The sequence below is a fragment of the Hoplias malabaricus genome, chromosome 1 (assembly GCF_029633855.1).
Source record: "Hoplias malabaricus isolate fHopMal1 chromosome 1, fHopMal1.hap1, whole genome shotgun sequence".
Taxonomy (NCBI): Eukaryota; Metazoa; Chordata; class Actinopteri; order Characiformes; family Erythrinidae; genus Hoplias; species Hoplias malabaricus.
In genome coordinates, this window is record NC_089800.1 from 64,350,025 (window position 1) to 64,372,343 (window position 22,319).

General features: G+C 36.9%; 1 protein-coding gene across 3 annotated transcripts; it reads right to left on the minus strand.

Annotated features, from left to right (window-relative positions):
* Positions 1 to 1,320: 1,320 nt before the first annotated feature.
* On the minus strand, positions 1,321 to 20,821 carry kctd3 (potassium channel tetramerization domain containing 3). 3 transcript variants are annotated; one of them, XM_066670624.1, is made up of 18 exons: positions 20,490 to 20,821; positions 19,856 to 19,909; positions 19,652 to 19,697; positions 19,452 to 19,525; positions 19,096 to 19,154; positions 18,917 to 18,997; positions 18,550 to 18,687; positions 16,478 to 16,568; positions 13,970 to 14,160; positions 13,413 to 13,528; positions 12,042 to 12,129; positions 11,179 to 11,295; positions 10,101 to 10,271; positions 9,470 to 9,625; positions 9,029 to 9,125; positions 8,083 to 8,285; positions 6,933 to 7,071; positions 1,321 to 6,326 (listed from the first exon to the last, which is right to left on the minus strand). In XM_066670624.1, exons 1-18 carry the CDS (start codon positions 20,561 to 20,563, stop codon positions 5,780 to 5,782), a joined length of 2,442 nt encoding a protein of 813 aa, XP_066526721.1. In that variant the 5' UTR covers positions 20,564 to 20,821; the 3' UTR covers positions 1,321 to 5,779. The 3 variants fall into 3 exon arrangements, with proteins under 3 accessions (XP_066526721.1, XP_066526711.1, XP_066526730.1); XM_066670614.1 differs by having other exon boundaries at positions 10,101 to 10,283; XM_066670633.1 differs by lacking the exons at positions 19,096 to 19,154; positions 19,652 to 19,697; positions 19,856 to 19,909; positions 20,490 to 20,821 and having other exon boundaries at positions 10,101 to 10,283.
* Positions 20,822 to 22,319: the final 1,498 nt, after the last annotated feature.

Here is a 22,319-nt window from a genome sequence, read left to right on the forward strand (position 1 = left end):
TCCTCTGATTGTCAGACTTGTTCACTGTGGATGCTGTGCTCCACCAAGGTTGTGCCTTGTCTCCACTTCTGTTCTGGACAGGGTGGCAAGTCTTAGCCGGAGATAGGAGGGCTTCTGTTGGGGGACTTGGAGTATGATGATTTGTGGATGATGTAATCCTGCTTCCACATACTGAGGCATCCAGTGTGCAGTTTACAGTTGAATGTGAAGTGGTCAGTATGCAATACAGCATCTACAAACCTGAGGCCATGGTTATCTCCTTAAAAATTTGCCATGCTTCCTTCAGGTAGCCTACTACAAGTGAATGCAATCCAATCTTGGAGTAGAAGTGCTGCTCCTTCATATTGAGAGGAGCCAGTAGATATGTTTTGGATATCATATAAGTATGCCCCCTGTGTGCCCTTCCGCTGGAGGTATACCAGGCATTGAGGCAGACCCAGGGCTCGCTAGAGGGACTGTATCTCCTGGCTGGCAGGGGACCACTTGGGGACCCCTTAGGATGGACTGGCAGAATTTATGGGGGATAGTGTTATCTGGGCTTCTTTGCTTGCCCTGTTCTTGACCCTGAAATGGACTAAGTGGAAATAAAGAGATTAAATAATTATCCCTTATCTCATACATTTCATTTGAATTTTGACTGTAAACCCTACTTTACTGACAGGTTTGACATGTATAAAAGTTATAATATATATCGAATAGGAATTTTAAAATATTTGTACTTGAAGGCTTTCATTATGCAGTACTTTAGCTAGATTTATTTCTAATCTTTAGAGTCTAAGTTGCAGAAATGGGCCTCTCTCCCTTCTAGTTCATTAGGGTACACTTTAGTTATTAGTTGTTTCTGGTCCTGTGTAGGTATTTATTGGGCGTTAGCGATGAAGACAGCTTTTGTGAATTTGTGCCTATAGACCAAGATATAGTCTAAATAATTATAGCAATGCCAATGGTCAATATTTTAAATATATCATTAATGTAAAGTACATATTACTTTTTTTAATTATTATTTCTTTATGATGCCACATGTTTGCATGTGTATTTATTTGAGAGGTTGTTTTAAACCTGCTTAATAGCAATATCTCATGTTTTAAAAAAAAGACAGTTATCATCATTTTGAGAGGGCTTTTTTTTAATATGCATAATTTCATCAGTATTATTTCTTGACTGTGTGATTTATATATATATTTTTTAACAAAATGTACTTAAATGTGAAGTGAATAATTTCCATTCTTTTGTTAAAAGTTATTGTGTAATGTAATATTTTAAATGCATTAAAATGATGAGTCTGGCTATATTTGATGTAGTCATTTCTTTATTGTGTCAATAAAAAGGGAATGTGTCAGTTTCAAGCCAGTTATTTGTACCTTAATGAGAATTCTACTGAATTACCTTAACACTAAAATACAAGAATGATATTTTAAGAATAACATAAGACAATACAATTTATTTCTACATGCTTTTATTTTAAATGATTGTACCTGGTGAACACATTACACCACTTTTCTTACTTCAAGAAATTACGTTTAAATGATCTGTCAATGGAATAAGACACTTTCACCAGGAAAAAAAAAAGTAAAAGGGAAACTATTTCTATGTGAATCCTTGATTGTTACTACAATCCATGTTATTACATTAATCACTAAAATATATTTAACTACACTTGCTTGAGCAGGCGTAAGATATTAAACTGAAAAGCAACTTAAATGTGACACAACACTGATGAATTTAATGTACAAATAAGGGTCAAATTAATGCATTTTAAGGAATTCTAACAAGAGGTGTGTAGTAACTAGTTACAGTTATGTTTAACTCATGACAGGGTTGTACTATCCTGAGTATTTTAAATACTTCTACTCAAGTATATCAGTGAATAAAGGAATCCCCTCTCTTCTCTGTCATATGTATAGCCTCTTGCTCTTTTTCTGTGTGCAGTGTTATAGTGTTTTGTGGCTGTGGTACTTTGTGATCAGTCCCAACACCTAAAACAAATGTCATTTTATCTTATATATAAATGATCCTAAAACCGAAAACGAATTTTAAATGATTATCTCCTGAATTCCTGTGTTGAAGGGTAGTATTAGTCTCAGCCACTGTCTCCTTGATAAGCTGACAGAGCCTGATAATATCAGTGCACTAATCTGGCCTCACTGTCAGGATTCTGCCAGTTGCATTCTGATTGGTTATCGGTACATCCGCGTATACGCACTTCTGTGTAACATTTTGTACCGGCTCTGCTACTGGTCCAAACTGAATCATGAAGACTGCCTCCTTTTACACATCATTCCAAAACAGCAGACTTACGACTAGTCTTTTTGCGTACGAGTCAAATGACTTTTCCTGCAGTAGTAGGTGGTTGTTGGCCACGTGAAATGGTGAAAGGCACCAAACTGTCCTTAGAAAATCTGGCAATGCAAGACTAGGAATTACTCTACACTTTAGAGCTTGAGATGCTATTTTTTTTCCTTCTACTATATTTATTATCTTTTAAACATAATGTCTACCCATGTCTGTTTAAATGTTTTGTTTTTGGGGGACACACCGCAGACTACGGTTCCATTTCTAGCTCCGTATACAACTGCACCTATAACACAAAGCTATATCTAACTCTACACACAAACATCTGTCAAATCCCATAGTAAGTAAAATGTACGTATAATAGCGCTGACTGGTGACTAGATTAACTTTATGCAACATTTAATAGTGAAGAGGGTTAAAGGCGTAACTGGTAATGAAACTGTAATGCAAAAAATTGCAAAATGCCCCTACATAAGTGTGTCAGCCTTTTTAAAGTCAAAGCCACTGCGTCTGTGTGAGGTATGAGTTTGAAGAACATGTTAATGAACATTACTAATGACAGTCACTGAGCAAAGAAAAGCAATTGTTTGTTATTTGCAAATAATCAAAATAATACATCATTAAATAAACTACTCAACTTTCAAATGTAATGGTCAGATCATAAACTGTGCCTTATACGATACACTTTAAAAATAAAAATAAGGGACAGTTGTGCCATAAAAAAAAATCCAGCAGTAAATACACTGAACTCACTCTGTGGCCTTATCCCAGTTCCTGCTCCAAGCCTTGGGGAAAAACGGCATACACATTCAGGGGTCAACCACTTAACTGTAGAAGTGAATATTAAGAGGATAATATTTCATGTGGTTTTGAATTTAACATTTAAATGCTTTAAATTGGAATTTTCAGATGCACAACACTCTTTGTACAAAATTGTACAATTAATAAAAAAAAGCTTATTTTTTCTACATTTTCCATGTTTCCAAGTTTTTCTAATTATTTTGTGTGAGAAACATCTAAGAAAAGCATGTTTTAAGTGCTCATAGAGGGCGCTACTGAGCACCTTTGTTTGAGGTGAGGCTAAAGAAATACGACGCACTACAGCCTTGCACAAAGTTTGATAGTGAAATCTATTAAACTGGAATGAAAAGTGTCAAAATCTTAATCATTCTCCCTAAAATGGCAATAAATGACAGGTCCAACATATTTTTTCTTAGTTTTACAATACATAAATACTGTGATATATTACATATTGCAATTAAAACATAATGCACATTAAAGACTTATTATGAAAATTAAATTCATGAAGAGATAACGATATATTTATAATTACATTTGTCTCTGAATTAAAGACTGTAAAGGTGGTAAAAATGGACAGTGAAACGTCTTGCAGCAAGAATAATTTGCTTTGCAAATGTTCATACAAACCACAAGCTTCATGATAAGTGCAAATGCATAAAGAAATAATTAGAGTTACATGTCACGAAATACCTGTACTGAGTGTTTAAGACAACTGTGGCTGCCTTCTCAAATATACACCACAAACACTGGGGAGGAAAAACTAAAAAAGTGAAATAATCTTAGAGCGTAGACATTTTTACTCATTCTAAAACGATTTCACGTGCTAAGAGAATTATTTTGTAGTGCAAAATACATAAAATCTGAAATGGCTTCAATCCAGAATATTTATGAAAATCTGCCATTGGTTAATGGTAGTAGTAGCAGTAATAATACAATAATAATAATAATAATAACCTGGCTTTTCAAAAGCAGGTTTAAACTTACATCAAACTAGTGTTATTTAAATGGTGAAAGGCAGCACATCAGTGAAGAAGCAAATATGAAGCAGAATTAAAGGCACGTTCCATCTTTTTTTTCAATGGTTCTTCCATGTGTTATAAAATAGTTACTGACACCTAGTGGCCTGGATGTAGCAGGTTCTTTACTAAACCCATTTTAAACACGACTCCTCTTATGTGGGTGGCCCAGTGGATGAACCATATACACAGCACAAAGCAATTTAAACAATAACAACCTGCACCTGTAATACACAGCAATGTAAAAGGTCGGCTAACACAAAAAACCTCCCAGTTTCCGATCCAGTGCCTGGCACTTGTAAGAAAACCAATGGGTCAAAGCAGTGCTAGAAGAGTAATATTAACAAAACATTAAGACCACCTGCCTAACACACTGCAGCAGAAAACTGTCCAGAACATCCAAAGCTCATCACACTTCTCACAATGGGCCTGGTCCACCACATCCCACATTAGAAAAACAAAATGGGACCAGGTTCTTCTTAATTGGGGCCAATGTATCCCAATGCATTCCTCCCAAAAACATTTCTCTCATCAACAAATATTCTCCGTCTCTTACCGTCTGATGAATGTAAGACATACAATAGCTTTACAATACTCACGTCATCTGAGAGTGGTCTTAATATTCTGGCTCATCAATGTATAGCTTTTTAAGACTTAATAATCTATTTACATGAAGCTGAAGTGACTACTGCAACAAGACTGAGACACTTCTGGAAAAATGAACATAATAAAACCCCCAATGCACCTGGATGATTCTTCTGTAAAACAGGCATTTGTGCAAAATAAGCCAGATACATGAACTTACATAACCATCCCTCTTCATAAACTGCCAACACGATCTCTATAAACAACACAGAAGAAAACATGACTACACACACACACACACACACACACACACACACAAGGCACCTGGCAAAAGCTTGAGTACTCCCTTCATTAGTTGTTGCAATACCAAAATAAAGTGCCACTGGTTCATAGAAATAAAACGAGTTATAGAATGATGAATAAGGCTTGCATTATTTCAAAATCTATAATGAAAGAGTTGAATTAGACCTATTCTATAGTGTATGTGCCTTGGTATATGACACTTCACAGTTAAAGTGTAAGATTTTCTCTGTAATCTGTCATTTTTAAAGTAAAACCCAAACTGTAGTGTTACTCTTTTCACAGGGAAGGACAGTAACGTGAGCTAAAGTGCTTTAGAGGTCTTTTAAATATGTAACAGATTTTTAGAGCAAAGAAATGCAACTTAATATCTCTGAATGCAAGCTGAAGAGAAACAAACACAGCCATGCTCTGTACAGATATTTCTGCTCCACTTTCACCAGAGATATGTAGAGATATATTGTATATAGAGATATGTAAAGGATAACACCTCTGCTTCCAGTGACTATTAGTGATCTTTCGTAAGACCACATGACACCATCATAAGCCTTTTATAACAAACAAACTTACATAAATACTAATAAAGGCTTTATCCAACAAGCATCAGGGTGACCGTTCAACCTGGCATCAGTCAGTTTCACCCTGAAAGCACCATAACAAGATAACTCTGGTTGAAATGAGCCTTTGTAGATGTTTATGTTAAGTTTATGAAGTCATGAAGGGCTTATGCAGAAGTCATGTAGCATTATGAACGATAAGGTTTTATGTGTATGTGTATAGAGACCTCACTCGCTGGTGTCTGGACCTTTGCGGTGTCTTGGGGATGTGGTGGAAGTGGTCTTGGTTGGGGAGGGTGAGGCAGTGCTGGATGAGTCACTGCCTCCTGTGTCGCCCCCTGGAGGCAGGGAGCTGAGGAGAGGGGCAGGGGGAGCTTTCTTTCTGCTGAGGAAGTTTCCCTCAAAGGCACCTCTCCTCCTGGGCTCGGTTCGGGATTCCATAGTTCCTTCCTCAGTGGAGTGAGGTCGGTGCCGGGGGTCTGCGGGGCTGTCTGGGGCCTGTCGACTCAATGCGGGACCCTCTGAGGTCCTACTGGCTCTCAGAGTCTCTGTTAGAGCAGAAACTCTCTTCTCTCCGTCACTGTCCTCGTGGCCCTGGTCCTCAGTGCCATTCGGCTCCTGCAGAACCCTGGACAGATTCAGGCTGGGGAAGTCTCGACAGCTGCTGAAGCTCTCTGTCCGGCGAGCTCTAGCCAGCAGGGGGCTCTCTCTATATGGACGTAGAGAACCATATGTCGCTGGCTCAGACACCGGCTCCTGAGTCTGCAGCTGGAGACTGGAGACATTAAAAAAAAAAAAATCATATTTATAAGCCATGTTTAACTGTCTTTGTTCCAGTTTTACAGACAATACAGAGAGTTTGGGCCACTGAAAGACGGCACCATTAATTCAGAACAGTGTCCTTCTCACAGCATTCGGACATTGGGATACACATGGATCACAGATACACCTTTCGCAGGAGTCTCTCCTGCACAAGCTGCACAGGTGCTGGTCCACACCGCAAGCACACATTTCATCTATCACTATGAGAAAGTTCCTGACACAGAAAATCTCCTGCCGTGTGCTGAATGTGTGAAAGGACCACTCTTGGTCATCTTCAGACCTGAAACTCTGGCATTTGTCTACAGATTCTCCACAGACAGTGCCCCCTGTTGGCTCCACCAGCATCACATTCATCAGCTACACACACATTTCTAAGAGGCCTCCCATCTAATCCATGGTCAGGCACAAATCTGCATAGTTTCAATGAATGGCCTTGTATGTCCTCAAATCATCAGCCAATGGAATGAAAACATTTTATCACACTGATGCTCATGGTGAAGGCAGGGGGACAATGAAGAGAGCTTGGGTGGTGTAAATGCAAATAAAAGCAGGTTCTGACCTGGAGCATGACTCTCGGAGACGGCTGTGCTGAAGCACTGAGGGGGCGGGGCTAATGTTGGGTGTGGCGCAGCGAGACGTGCTGAGATCACATTGGTCAAGCAACTTCAGAAGTTCCTCCTCTGTGGGCCCGCCCACTTCTGCATAAAAAATATGACAGCAATAAAGCAACAGTGAAGTCAGGTTCATGCATTAATGTTCCCTGTACAGTAAGTCAACATGACTATATTCAGACCAGTGCTACACTGCAGAAAAATTATCTATTCTTATTTTTCCTCATTCTGATATATATTACTAGATTGTTCATCTCATGTATATCACTTTTAGCTTGTTTTAAACCATTTTATTTACAGAGCATTTTATTCTATAGGCAGATAATATGAATAGTCACAAGAGGTATATGTAGGTAATATACAGGGGTTGGACAATGAAACTGAAACACCTGGTTTTAGACCAAAATAATTTATTAGTATGGTGTAGGGGCCTCCTTTTGCGGCCAATACAGCATCAATTCATCTTGGGAATGACATATACAAGTCCTGCACAGTGGTCAGAGGGATTTTAAGGCATTCTTCTTGCAGGATAGTGGCCAGGTCACTACGTGATAGTGGTGGAGGAAAACGTTTCCTGACTCGCTCCTCCAAAACACCCCAAAGTGGCTCAATAATATTTAGATCTGGTGACTGTGCAGGCCATGGGAGATGTTCAACTTCATTTTCATGTTCATCAAACCAATCTTTCAGTAGTCTTGCTGCGTGTATTGGTGCATTGTCATCCTGATACACGGCACCGCCTTCAGGATACAATGTTTGAACCATTGGATGCACATGGTCTTACTGGTGCAATGTGCAATTAATGAAGATTGGCCACCAGGCTGAAATCTCCCACAATAAAATGACAGTTTTTTCAGTTTCATTGTCCAACCCCTGTACATTAACGTGTAGAATCTTTACTTAAAACTTAATATCTTTTAAAAATGTTTATAAAAGCACAAAACAACATTGATATTTTTACAATTTCAGAAACTGTCAAATTAGATATTTGTTTTATGTTTTTTATATGATTTATGTTGTTTTCAAATGCTTATGCATCACACTTTGCTGTGAATCAGAGTAAAAAATAGAATGTAACAATGTAAGTAAATGTCCCACCAGCAGCTTCCCGTTTGTTTTTGTCCTCATTCTTGTTGACTGTGTCCATGGCAGTGGTCAGGTCCCACATCTGGATGCTACCATTGGCATGTCCAGTGAAGAGGTAGCGGCGTGGTCGAGAACCCATTCGGCTTGAACCCTCGCACTCTCTCACAGTGAAACATGAGATAGTTGTTCCATCCACTGCCTGCACCTCGCAGATCCTGGGAAATTACAGAAAGCAAACATTTATATATATGTACAAATATTAAACCATAAAACGCCACAATAAAGTAACCTTAAAGTCACACACAAGGACAAAGCCATATATCAATTCTATGTCAACGTCTATGGGTTCAAGTTCTTCTCTCACAGTATGAGTGACAGTGGAAATTTATACTGTGGTCAAGATGAGTCTACATTTCAGCTGTCAACATCTCTGTTCCAAAGACAAAATGGATCATCCAGGCGTAAAAGTCAACATCCGCCAGGGTATAGAGATGCATCAGTGCACTCGGGGTGCATTAGATTCTAAAATTGTTTACATTTACAAAAAACAAAGAAATTCATAACTGAAAACTTTTCTTTGGAGATTTTTGGTTAAATAAAGGCTCATGACCATTAACAAATCATAGATTCTTGTTTTAATTACATAAAAAAAAATCACAATTTTCTGGAAATGGGGAATACTTTATTTACATTAACAGCTGAACTGTGTTGCTTGGTAATAATAAAATAACTCACCTATCTGGGCTTTTCTGTCTTTATGTTAATAAAACTATTAGCACAGCAATGTCCCCTTCCACTTCAAAACACTGGCTGATTTTAGGGGTAAACATACACTGTAAAATTAACTGAATCTCCATTTTCAAATATTCATCACCATAGGCAATAATCAGGAAGGAGAAGTGTCTCAAATCTGTGATTGTATTATGCAAATTTGTTCTGTATATTTTAAAAAATCTACCTTTTTCCAGTAGAAGAGAGGCGCACAAACAATTTGTTGGTGATGGGGATAACTTTCTGAATAAACACCTGCTGGTCATCTCTCTCTCCAAAGGGACCTACAATAAAAAATAAGGAATAATTCAAGCATCACTTTGTGCTCATTTTGTGTACTTGATATAGAAAATTAACAATGCTTCTACTATTTGTAATGCCATTTCCCATGTGCTTATTATAGCAATTAGTCTAGTTAGAAAGCAGTCATTATACTGATATCTGTGTCAGAAATTCTGTACTAAATTTAATTTATACCATAGATTTAATATAAGCATAAACAGATACATTCTGTTACTATAAAGCGATTTGTATATTGTATAAACAGTATCTAATAGTAATATGTAATGTAAAAATAAATCCATTCTTTGGAATGACTCATTGCTCATTTAATTCTGTTCCCTCTCACCAATGTCATTGCCGGAGGAGTAGCTGCTGTGGCTCTCTGTTTCCTCAAGGGAGATGATCTTGAAAGAAGCAAGCGGAGTGGATCCTGGTTGAGTGGAGATCATTCCTCTGAAGCGAGTCACTGTCCATGTTCTTACATGATTGTTATCAGCACAAACTGAGACACAAATTTGGAAATATATATATATATATTAGGCTTACAAATGAGTTTTAAAGTATTTTTGTATAATATAACTTTAACTTACAATTCGAACAGTCACCTGCTCTTTTAGTTTTTATATCTTATTAAAAAAATCAATCATATAAGCACTGCACAAGCATGTGCATTAATTTGTTATTTTCTTTGGGATAATAGCCAAAAGTAAGTGTGAGTTTTGAAATAAGTTGTTTCGTATGTAGGCCATCATGAATGTAGTGTTTTAATACTTCATTTTTAGTTTTTTTTTTTTTTTCTTTTTCAATAAAATGTTAATTGTGATCATTTTTAATACTATGCAAAAGACAAAAGGGCTATATTTGTGAATGTATATGGTAAGTAGAGCTGATAAAATGTACAATGAGTGTAGAACCAACACAGGCTGATTGGTTTATGTATTTGGACAATGGGAAATCTCTCTTCAGCGCAGAGTTACCTGAGACCAAGTGTTTCTCTGAGAGCATGATTTTGGTGACAGGACTTCTGTGGACAGTGAAGGTTTGGAATAACTGAGGTCCTGACCCGACTGTTTCTGGATGCTGAACAATCACTCGAACTGCTCCAGAACTCGTCCCATAAGCGATTTCAATCCAGTTTCCACTAACACCTGAAAACAGAGCTTAAAATATAAGAGAAATATTCAATAGTTTGGTGCTGCTTACACTCATCTGAACTGTGAACACAGTCCTAAGCATTTACACCACTCATACACCACTCATATTTTAATATTTTTGTATGCTGCCTATGAGGGTGACAATAAAGTCGCATTTATTGTACATTTGTACATCACAAACATGTGTTTCCCACAAGTTGGTGCCATATTTTTAGATGCAACTCAGTCACAAAAAATAAATAACTGCACCACAAGAAGTGCTGTTTCTCACACACTAACACAGATAGGGACTGCTCGTACACATCAAAAACATTTGTTTTTAATTTGATGAGAAGATCTTCAGGAAACTGATTCACTCAGAAGGTCATGCCACATCTAGCCTATAATTCTGCACAAATTGGTGACATTCATTCAGATACAGGACTTTCTCAACAAAGAGATGCTTCACATTAAAGAAAATATTAAATAATAAAGTCTTATTATCACTACTAGTTAGGATGTATTCTCTCAGCAGACAACAAATCACTTTTCTAAGTTGCTCAGTATAATGGCATTATATATGCTATATGCCATAAACGTAAATGTAAAAGATCTGTAGCATATATTATGACAATAATCACATTTCAACTGAAAAATTGCCATATTTTCCCCAAAACATCCAAACTTTGCAATTTCTCAATCTCAGTGTTCTGTTTAGCTCTCAGATAAATCACAGGAACAAGAATTCCTCATAAACCTCATTTACATCAGAGTTAAAGGGATCAGTTTAAACTTTGTGGGTTTTCAAATCACAGCTTATCCAAAGTGTGAATTTATTCATATTATTTATTCTGAAAAAAAATAAAAAATAAAGCATCCAAAGCAAAACACCTGTATGTTTAATTTTCTAAAGATTACCTACTTGTTTTGGGAGTTAAATAGACACTGAGGGCTGTGATGGCATCGTTTGATGGGTCATGATAGAGTTCAGTCACCAAGAGGTCGTTGTCCTTCATTCTCAGCGGGAACTTCTGCATATCTGAAATCAGATCAGAATGCCCTTTAAATATTTTGATTTCTGCAGAATCTTAAGTATTTTAACACAATCCGAAAGTAAAGTTTTATATATTGTCCCTGGAGCAGTGTGACTGCGACACTACCTGCTGCGCCACCGTGCCGCCCTTGATCAGTGATTTGAGATTAGATAAGGTGGAAAAATTGACATTTCAATGTGTGTTCTTTCTCTAACTCTGCTTGTAACTTTTTTTAACAGATATATTGTCACATGCATATTCGATAATACTTTTTATGTTAACAAATATTATCAAATGGGAAAATTTGGCATTAAGTATAAAAGTATAAAAAAAAGTATAAAAATTTGGCATAATAATGACGTTTAAATACTCTGATGAATAATAATTAAAAAAGAAAGCATGACAACACCACTGCATGGTACACAGTTTTATCTTTGGGAAAAGCTTATAATCAACACACTGAAATGAAGCAATGCTGGTGTAGAATTTGCAAAACAGATGGCATAGTTAAGCTGGGTGTTAAATGTTTTGAAACATGCAACAACTTTGACTTTGGTGAAGCAATGGAAATGTGTTCATTACAGCATTGCTCTCAGTAATGCTCTATTATTTAGTCTAAACCCTTCTTAGAAGAGATTGTTACTTCAGCAAACAAGAACCAAGACCTCATTTACTTCAGAAGAAATGTTGAATAAGTAAGTGTCTACAAACTTTGGGTCCTATAGTGTTTATCTGGATATATCTGACTTACCAATGTAATAAATAGAGCCATTGTTGCAGCCAAGGAGAAGAAAAGATCCAGCAGTGTCACAGCTTGTGATGGGCACAACATCCTGAACCTGCACAAAAACGTATTCATTGCAAAAAAGATCTCTTATCAAGTGAAATCATCTTCAATTGAATCAGTTTATATAATTAATTCTGTTTTTACTGGAAAATTATCCAACACTTAACCATCTTATTTCTGTCTTAATTAGTTTTATCTTGTAAAAGCCTTATTGCATTGTGACAGTTTTTAGCAGTTTAACTTCTAGAAATGATGGTCAAATTATCAGCCAGTGACTTAAGATGCTATAACTAAGTAAAATTACTTAAATAAATGTATTGGTAACATTACTACCAAAAGTAATACTATTATTATTGTTGCTGCTGCTGCTTCTACTACCAATAATATTAATAATAATAATAATAATGATAACAGAATTAACAATAATAGATAATATACAGTTATATTGATATTATATGTATATAATAAAAATTTACCTCAATCAGCTTTAATATTAACACCACATGCTTATTTCTACACTCACTGTTCTCTCAGCTACACTAAACAGCTCTGTGCATTTTTATGATCGGATCAGACACAGCAGTGCTGCTGTGGAATTTTTAACCCCGTCTGTGCCACTGCTGGTTGGAGAACAGTCCCCCAACCAGAATTACCAACAAAAAATGTCCAGCGTCCAGTCTGGTGACCAATGCTAAAGGTAAAAAATGTGCAGCACTAGATGAGCTACTCTCCCTGACTTTACATCTACAAGGTGGAACAAACTGTGAGTGGACACAATATTTAAAACCTTGAGGAGCACTGCTTTGTCTGATCCACTTGTACATACGCAACACACACACATTAACACATTATCACCATATCATTGTCACTGCAGTGCCGGTAGTGACCTATCAGACAAGCAATTCCTGCTCTGTGTTGGTCTTCTGGGGGTTTTGAACATTGAAGATCAGGGTGAAATAGAACTTAACTGTTCTCTTCTGAACTCGCTGGCACGAACTCCCCCTTTAAGGGAAATATCTACATCAAAATGGCAGGAATTTGTAATGTGTTGTAATATTCTACAATCAACGACAACTCTTCAAACTTCACTCCACCTCATATACTCACAGGAAGGCTCACCCCTTCTCTTTCAGGGACTGAAAACAGACCATGTCTCTTCCATTGTTTTCAAAAACCCTAACAATGGAACTACCCCTAACAATGGAAAAAATAATAATAATAAAAAACACTACATCAGACTTTTTCTCTGGCTTTTTTTTTACTGTGCTAATGGTCAGGACATTCCTCGTGGGATTGGCTCTTAGGTTATGACTTTTTAAAAATAAAATCTCTTACTTGCCAATGCTGTGTGACTGCGTTCCAGACCCCAACTTTCCCTGTGTGACTGGTGGCCACCAACTGACTCCCGATGAAGAACAGAGAGTCCACAGGCACTCCGAGGCTAAACACACCTTTACAACACACAGATCAAAGAAATGTAATAAATCTCATAAAAAATGTCATTGTATAATACTTTTAATATTTTTCATTCTGATATTGTTGTAAGAGTATTATATGACAATTATATTTATCCAGAGAAAAGGTCTTATCAGATACATTATATTGTAAGATGATTTCACCACATTAGAGACATTATCTTACCATTTTTGCTATTTTTAATTCATTCATTCATTGTCTAAACCTCTTATCCAGTTCAGGGTCACGGTGGGTCCAGAGCCTACCCTGAATCATTGGGTGCAAGGTCGGAACACACCCTGGAGGGGGAGCCCCTCACAGTGTGAAACACACTCACACCTATGGACACTTGAGTCACCAATCCACCTACCAATGTGTGTTGTTGGCTGTGTTATTTTGTTCTAGTTTATTTAAACCATGCCCCCCTTTCCTCTCACCGATCTCGTTCCCACTCCCTCCATCTTGGATACTCCACAGGATGATTCTGCTTTCTGAAGACACTGCAACCATCTTGTCTTTATCTCCATGAGGACCCCCGACAACTTTAGCGTTCAGAGCTACACGCTCTATTGCCCAGTCCAGATATGGGCTTGAGAAAACCTGCTGCCAGCCTGAGGACTCCTTTATCCTGAAAAGAGATGAAAAAAAAAAACTGTTGAGAACTCAAAACATCAAGGCAGCATGAGACTTTAAAACATCTCCTGCCAACCTTAAGATTCCATTGTCCTGAACAATCAGATGAACGATGAGAAATTATAAACTGATGAGAGAACTCAAAACAGCATAATTATTCGTTATTTAACCGTGATATTTCTGACATTTTAAACATTCATATAACACCAAACAACTACTTTCTATATAAAGATATCCTCCTGAGACCCAGAAAAATTTAAATTTGAGAATTTTAGTAATTTTAATATGAAATAAGACTACTGGATGAAACAAATGTCACATTAACATTTTTTTTTCTTCGAAAAACACTTATTTATTTATTTATTATGGAATGTCCTTTACAGTGGACAACAGGATGTTGTAGTAATTATTTCCTATTGTGCATCCCACCCAAACCCTGCATCAACAACTAAGACAATCATGGAAACTAATTAAAACGAAAACCAGGTTAACTTGACCACAGTTTTCAACAGTATTCTACAAATGTCTCAGTTTTGGCAATTTGGAAATACTTCCCGTACACTGTATAACATATACAGTAACACAATTTAGGAAAAAGTATAAACCAATCAAAAGTCAACAAGAACATTTCACTGAAAACATCCTATTTTCTATTCTTGATTACTGTAAATCAGGTTTTTCAAACTTTTTAGCCACACTAACTAAACATGTGTCAATAAGATTTTGAAGCCAATATTTTCACAGGTGGTATATAACATTATGCCATAAAATGTATCCATGGCAGCCATAGCAATGCCTTAGTAATCACATTTTAATATTTAACGAGAGATTTTTCTAAGAATTTCTAATTAAAAAGGAAATTTCCTATTCCTATTCCTTCTTTGTTCCTATTACATATGATACCATGAGTTTCATAGAAAAACTGATTTAATAAGCAACAATGTTCACCACAGAGGATGTCAAAAATGTATAGTTAGATGAAAATTTCTGCATTTTAATAAAAAACTGCTCTAATTAAATTAGCTAAAAGGTTTTTCTCCATAAAACATATCAACAAAAGACTTTAGAAACATAATAAATGCATATATTTTAACTGCTTGCCTCTCTTGTTTCTGTAAAATGTGCTTGTTGAGACGACGGCCATTTTGAAAAGGCAGAACTCCTGTTAAATATGACACACCCCAAAAAAATATATATCTCATTGGAAAGGCCAAGATGTCCTCTACATGAGGCAATTGGTTTCAGTAATGTAGCTTATATAGTTTTTGAAAAACATTTTGGGGAACCATGTATCCCACAGAGGATAAAAATGAATAGCCATTTTGTGTGTACAACATTTCTGTGTGTACTGTTCTTTGCTTTTTGTTTTTATAGCTTGGGAAATCATGTGTGCATGTTAGGTCCATCCAGTGGAAACTTTGGCCTCCCCACGTTTGGCTTTGCTCGCCCCAAGAGACTGGACAGTGACTGCTGACACAGCATTCTACTTGCAATATGACAGAATGCAGTACACAATGTTTAAATGAAAGCAACTGTCCAAATATTCCTTCACTAAAAAAGTACATTCCTCAACTAAAAATGCCTCTGAGAAAGAATGAAACAAGTATCATCACTGGACTGGCTTTTGCAAGATGAAGAACACTAACAACTGCCAAAGACCTTCAACATTACTCTGAAATGGCATTTCTTCTCCTTGATGTGTAAGTAACTATGGGCTCAGCTCCCTGGCTGCCTGCCTGCACCCACCACTGCTGGTGTGCTCGTGGAATGGGGATTGGAATGGGACAGCCTGATTTTACTGGTGCTACACTGATTTGTTCACTCTCAGAGCCTGTGGTATTTTCTCACATGCTCCACAACCGGGGAGTCCTGCTTTTTCTACCCTCCCAACAGATGGAGAACATCTGCTTTTATCGCCTACACGCCAATGAAGAACATTCACTTGCACCCTCGATACTGTGCTTTGAGGCCAGCGGAGAATGCCCACATTCACCGCCTCCACTTTTTCCACACAGTACAACACAGACACAATGTAGCTCCTGACCACTTTAGCATTAGATGCTCCTGTTCTCCCTGGACTTTAACATACCCTGTGTTGATTACTTTTTACAATTTCCCAATAACTGGTTTCATAGTAATCAAAATTTTGTCTGTGTCATTTCTACTTGCTACTTTTTTTTTTACAGCTTTGGCTTAGATTTTGGGCAGCAAAAGTCTCAAATGGGTTAACATGCTTTTCCATTTTATTGCTCTCAGTTTATGTACATGGTCAATGAAATTAGAGCAGGTATTACATGCTTAGTAATGTTTACCTGTAACAAATGACAAAGTGAGCGTAGGCTGCTACAATCCAGTTGTGATGGCCAGCAACGATCAGGACTTTCCTGGGATCCACTGGAGATCCTGAAAAAGAGATCAAAATCAAATAAATATTTTAAGCAGCTGAATACAGAAGTACTTTCTTTTAAATACTATGACTTGTTTATGCATACCCCTGCAATCACTGCTATCTTAATCACTGTTATCATACAGCTTAATAATGCTTTGACTACGTACTGTCCTAGGCACGCATTAATAAATGTTTGTACGCACAGATTTGATTTTAAAAGTATCATGAGTTTAAATGCATATTTCAGTTGTGATTTGTAAAACTGTGAATTAGATGAAAACATGTTTCCAGTTTGACAGAGGGACAGCTGCCATGTATTGTAGACATGAAACAATTCAACAAGGAGTTTTTATAAATGCAAATGAAAATGCTAAGAACAAATTTCTGATGAAATTCATTAACATTTTATAAATGAGACCCTTGATGTCACAAATTGTAACACTAAAGAATGCTATGAGCCACTTTTTGAAGAGTTTAAAAAGCAGAAAATATTTCAACACATTACCAGTAACACAGGTAAACCTAGTGCTGCCCAACATAAGTATAACTTTTAAGATAATGGAACAAAAACCAGGCCGTGTTTATATAAATATTAATTTCAGAAACAACTTGGCTCTCCCTCTCCCTCGGTATACTGCCTTAATAGATATCATTTCAGTCCTTTCAAACACAGCCACACTGTTTTTAAAACTCAACAGACTTGGTGGAGAATAATGACTGATAAGTGCTGAGATGTCCAAAGGCTTCATTGTGTTAACATCATCATTAGAGTGCATTAACATTAAGCATTCTTTCTACAAGTTAAGATTATCTTAAATGCTAGAAAGCATTTGGGAAACAGGACTCTGTTCTATTATGTCACCTAAAAGACAATGAAAGTGAGAAGTAAAGCCATCCTTCACTGCATGAGGAAGCAAGTCCAGTTATTCTCCCTTGGACTTCAGATTACGAATGGCTGTGGCATCATAAGGATTTCAACTTTCAAACTCCAATTCAAAGTTCAACAAAATATTTGCTAGTATGGACCACACCTATGAAGGCTGAAACAGGAGGTAAACTTAAAAATTAAAGGAATTCAAAACACTGAAGTGCTACAGAACGGTCATGGACAAGAGTATGTAATAGCGAAAAGCTTGTTGGTGGAGTTTTTTGCTGGTGTCCTGGATCCTGAGCAGATAAATCCAGCAATGCGGTCCAGCTCATCACACAGAAACAAAGCCTGAAAGACACAGAATCCAAACAAGGCCAAGAAACGCAAGGATGCCTAGACGGCAAAAGCCAGATGGCAGAGAGGAGAGACAGTTGATGAGGGGAAGGCGAATCTATGACGAGAAAGCCATCCAGCGAGTAGGCAGGAGGAGGATCAGGAGGAGCTGAGGCAGAGAGAGAAAAAGAAAGGTTAGAAAAGGCAGAAGGCCAAGTGGATGAGTGCCCTGGTGGTGCTGGGTATAGTGACATCATTGTGCACTGTGCGGGTTGAGCAGAAGAACTTGGTTCATCTGAGGTTGAGGTGAGAAATGAGGAGAAGTTGTTTGTCTTGTCAGCACAAAGACTGCAGGGCAAGTCACGGACCTGGAGCACCTTCTGGAAACCAGCTACTGTCCAGGCAGAGGTGGAAGAAAGGAGAGGTGCAAGGCTGATTGTCGGTGGCAGAGGTTTAATGAGAACACATATGGATCCAGTGGTGCTGGAAACACCAAAATAGGCTGAGGAGCTTGGAGCAGCCGGAGCTGATAGGAAAGCAGGCATGATGAGGGTGGAACACTGCTTCAAAGCATGGGGCAGAGGTCAAAGTGGAAGAAAAAAGCTTGCAATCTATAATAGCCAGACTGAGGTCTATCCCAGGAGCAGCAAAACAGACTGAAGAGCCAGCAAGTTTGCCATTGTGGAAATGACATTAGTTTGGAGTGTATATAAAGGGCTGCGGGGAGGAGGTTGGGCATGGACTGCAGCCATGCATGATTATAATTAGTTAGTTAAAGTGATTTTTCTGACCCAGTCTTGTTGCCCCCTCTGCTCCAGAAGGTCCAGGAATTGCAGACTGTGGTCCAGGTCGAGAAAAGACCATTCCCTCTGCTCCACTAGAACCTGGACGTTCCTCCTGAACTGCTGCAGCCATACGAGGTGGGATAGCTAAAAAAAATAAACAAGTCAATGTCTGAAGAGACATAAAATGTAAAAAAAAAAAAAAATTATTTATAATTTATATACACACACACACATTTTTATTTATGTATATATTTATTATTATTTATTGGTATGTTCTTGCTGCTGTAATACTACAATTTTCCTCAGTATCAAAAATAACTAGCTGTTTATTTATCCATTTTTTCTGTATAACCATTGTCTTATTAGTGAGTACCTGGTGGTGGGAGGTACCCATGAAAAAGTACACTTCCACAAGATGACCTCTCCAGCTCTTCACATAACAGCAAACGGCGAACTAAAATCAGTGAAAAAGAAGAACACATGGAATAATTACATTTCATGTTTATTGTAAATGTATATAGTATGCAAATAAAACTTCAAGTTAAATTATACCTAAAGGTGTAATGCCATAAAATTCAGCTTCATGCCTCAGAATGCTTATGTTAACTCCCCTAAAAAACACAGAGATGTCAAAATTAAAGCAAAAACACATGCCTAGTATTTACACTAGGCAATACACTACAAGTCACTAACCCAGTATTTCTTAACTTAACCCTGGTTTAGGTGATTTGTCTTTATGAGACTTATTTGATTATTTTAGATTGAGATATTACACACAGGGTGTGTGTGTGTGTGTGTGCAAGTAAACATTGTCTCACATTAAAGTAGAGGATGTCATTCATTATAAGGAGTGTTTACAAGCATTTGGACATAGGGTAATACACTAAAATCCAGTATGCACACCTCACCTCAAATCTAGTTCTTTTGTCCGAAGGAAGTTTAAAATGGGCACGAATGCTGTTGGATCCCTGTCAATAAATATCTGTAGTACAAAGATAAAAATTAGACATTTCCAGGTTGTTTTAATTAAGTATAAACTATTTAATGAACACTATTTCAACATAAAACACAAAAAATATGGGAGACAATTTGTTATGGTAAATCTTACAGCTCCAGTTTCATCCCTTAGAGTTGATATTCTCCCACTGAGCAAACTAGAAAACAGAGTAAATGGTCATTTAATTTATTAGTTTCAGCCTACAGTTATAACTGTAGCCATGTACAGTTTTGTCCTGATGGAATTATGCTCTAGTGGTGTATGTGTTTCATGTCTATATATATAATATATATATATATATAGTGGTAATTTTACCTTGAGAAGAACGAGTCTGGAATCCACATTAGAGTCTGTCGTGATGTGCTAAATCTGAAAGAAACAAATGAATACCAGGTACATATATAAACATAAACTATGAAATACTATTTCATATTTATGATTTAATATCTTAAAATAATGAATGAGTATTATCATGTTTAAATATTTGTATTATATATATATATACATTTATTTGTGCATTTGTTCAAGGCAAAAACTGTCTCTAATATAAGACTTATTTCGCGACCACCCCCGTCACAATCAATAATAAAAATATCTCTCGCAACACAGACGTTTAAAGTGTAAATAATCTAGTGCTAGCTAAACTCGTCGAAGCTCTGTTGTGGCTTCGTCGAATTCTCTGGTCCACCTTAAATGGACCAGCAGTTGCCGTTATATAGCAGCGAGCACCAGAACGTAAACAGAGAAACTGTAGTGTAATTTAAGGTGGAACAGAGAATTAGGGAAAAGAAGCTTTTAAATTAAGAGCCTATCACAGCTACGCGTAATTGAGGAGATATGAGAGTCGTTTTATTGACGTTAATGCAATTTAAGTGATCTAACTCTATTTACAAATTACAGAAAAATAACGCTATGATCTAATGACGGTTATGTTTATATGAAGACAAACCTCGTTCCTCCGACGTTGAGCTGGATGATGTCACCCATTCCAGATGTGGAGCTGCTGTTACAAATTCCAGCCATTTGTTCTGAGTAATAAATGTATTTCTAATGTTAGCTAAGAATAAGTCAGTCCCTTCTCCAGTTCTTTTTTTGTTTTGGTCCCGTTTTAATCGTTTCCGAAAATAATAAAGCGTCACGAATTGTTTAGTTTTTATCGTTCCTTTTCTCCGTCTCTTCGTTTATCTGTTCTTTTCTCCATCTTCTCGCATGAGTTATGATTAAAAATCGTGTTCAGACCGAAGAAAAAGCCACGAACCCGTGTTTTGCGTGACTATGTAGCTAACGGCCGTACACACAAGCCTGCACCGCCTGGGTTGCCAAACCCTCCGACAAACAAATCAACATATGCAAAGTGTATAAAGACAAAGCAAATACATTTTAAATAAAGAAATAAAATATATGAAAAAATCCTTAGTATATAAGAATAGACTAAAATGTAACATTATATGGCATTTGCCTGCCTTAATATCAGTTATGACTTTGGAACTAATAATAATTGATGACGTCTTTGCCAAGTAAATCCTGTAAACATTTTTTTTGATCGATATATCGTCCCAGGAATAATTGCAATAAACGAGGTGTTTCTTTTTTTTTTTTAAACACCATTTTATGACACTGTTATACTGATGATATAATAGCATGATGTTATTAAAAAGTAATGGACCTTTAGCAAAACCTGACCATTTAAAAAGAAATGGACATTTAGCAAAACATTGAGAATATTCAGACTTTGAAACATAAAAATGATTACATATCTAAAATAAACAAAACATATATACAAAATTAAATTGTTTTCAATCGAATCGACATAACAGCCCCGGAATAGCGACACCAGAGAAAACAAGAAAACGGAAAGCAACTTGCTAAGAAATGGCTGACCTTATAAACAAACATGTAAATAAACACAATGAGGAGTATTGAAGTCTGCAAAAGTTATTGAGGAAACGTTTATGACAAATATGTCAATTATTATTGTGACAGACCTGCACAGGACCCCAATGAGACTTTGAACCTGTTCTTATTATTATGCGATGGCTACAATGAAGATACATATTTTAACATATATTTACACATAATACACATCCCATTTCATATTTGCGAAGACATTTTATTAATGTCGTTTTAATAACGTGATTTTATTAAGTCAATTCAACCCAAAAACTATATTACTTTAAAACGAATGTACTACTATTTCACTTTAAATCTACGTACATGGCAACCCTGTGCACCGTTATAATATTTAGACTAAAGACATGTCGAGGCCACCAGTCAGTGAGAAGAGCGTCAGTCACGTTGAGACTAGAGCCCGCCTCCTAATTCCTATTGGCGCGGATTTCATCAGCTGTGACTTACACGGAGAGGTCCACTGGACTGCGTACTAAAGCACATGTGGCCCACCATGATAGATGCTTGTTCTACCCATGTATCCAAAATTTATTAATAGGGAATTTGCTGCAGTATCAGCCTCTTCACTTCTGCGAAGGCTTTCCACTACATGGTGCATTGCTGTGAGGATTTGAAGGCATTCCACAGATAGCGATGTCAAGTACTGATGCTGAATGATGAAATCACATTCTAGCCCAACCTACGGAGAGGAGGAGTTCCTGAGCACCATTTAATTTAATGCTTTCTAAAGAGATTATGTACATTACAAGAGGTGTTCACATACTTGTGGACATATAGTGTATCTTGCCTAAATGACTATAAATCTACAATAAGCAATTTATAAAAGCAAAGAGTAGAAAAAAGAGCAAAATTATAAATACTACTGTAAACA

Excerpts from the sequence above, each read along its gene's own strand:
- kctd3 (XM_066670614.1), bottom strand. The coding sequence starts at position 20,563 with ATGGCTGGAATTTGTAACAGCAGCTCCACATCTGGAATGGGTGACATC. Across the intron at positions 16,569-18,549 it reads AGAGGGGGCAACAAGACTGG|GATCTCCAGTGGATCCCAGG; the intron begins GTCAGAAAAATC and ends TCTCTTTTTCAG. Across the intron at positions 13,529-13,969 it reads AGGGAGTGGGAACGAGATCG|GTGTGTTTAGCCTCGGAGTG; the intron begins GTGAGAGGAAAG and ends TGTGTTGTAAAG.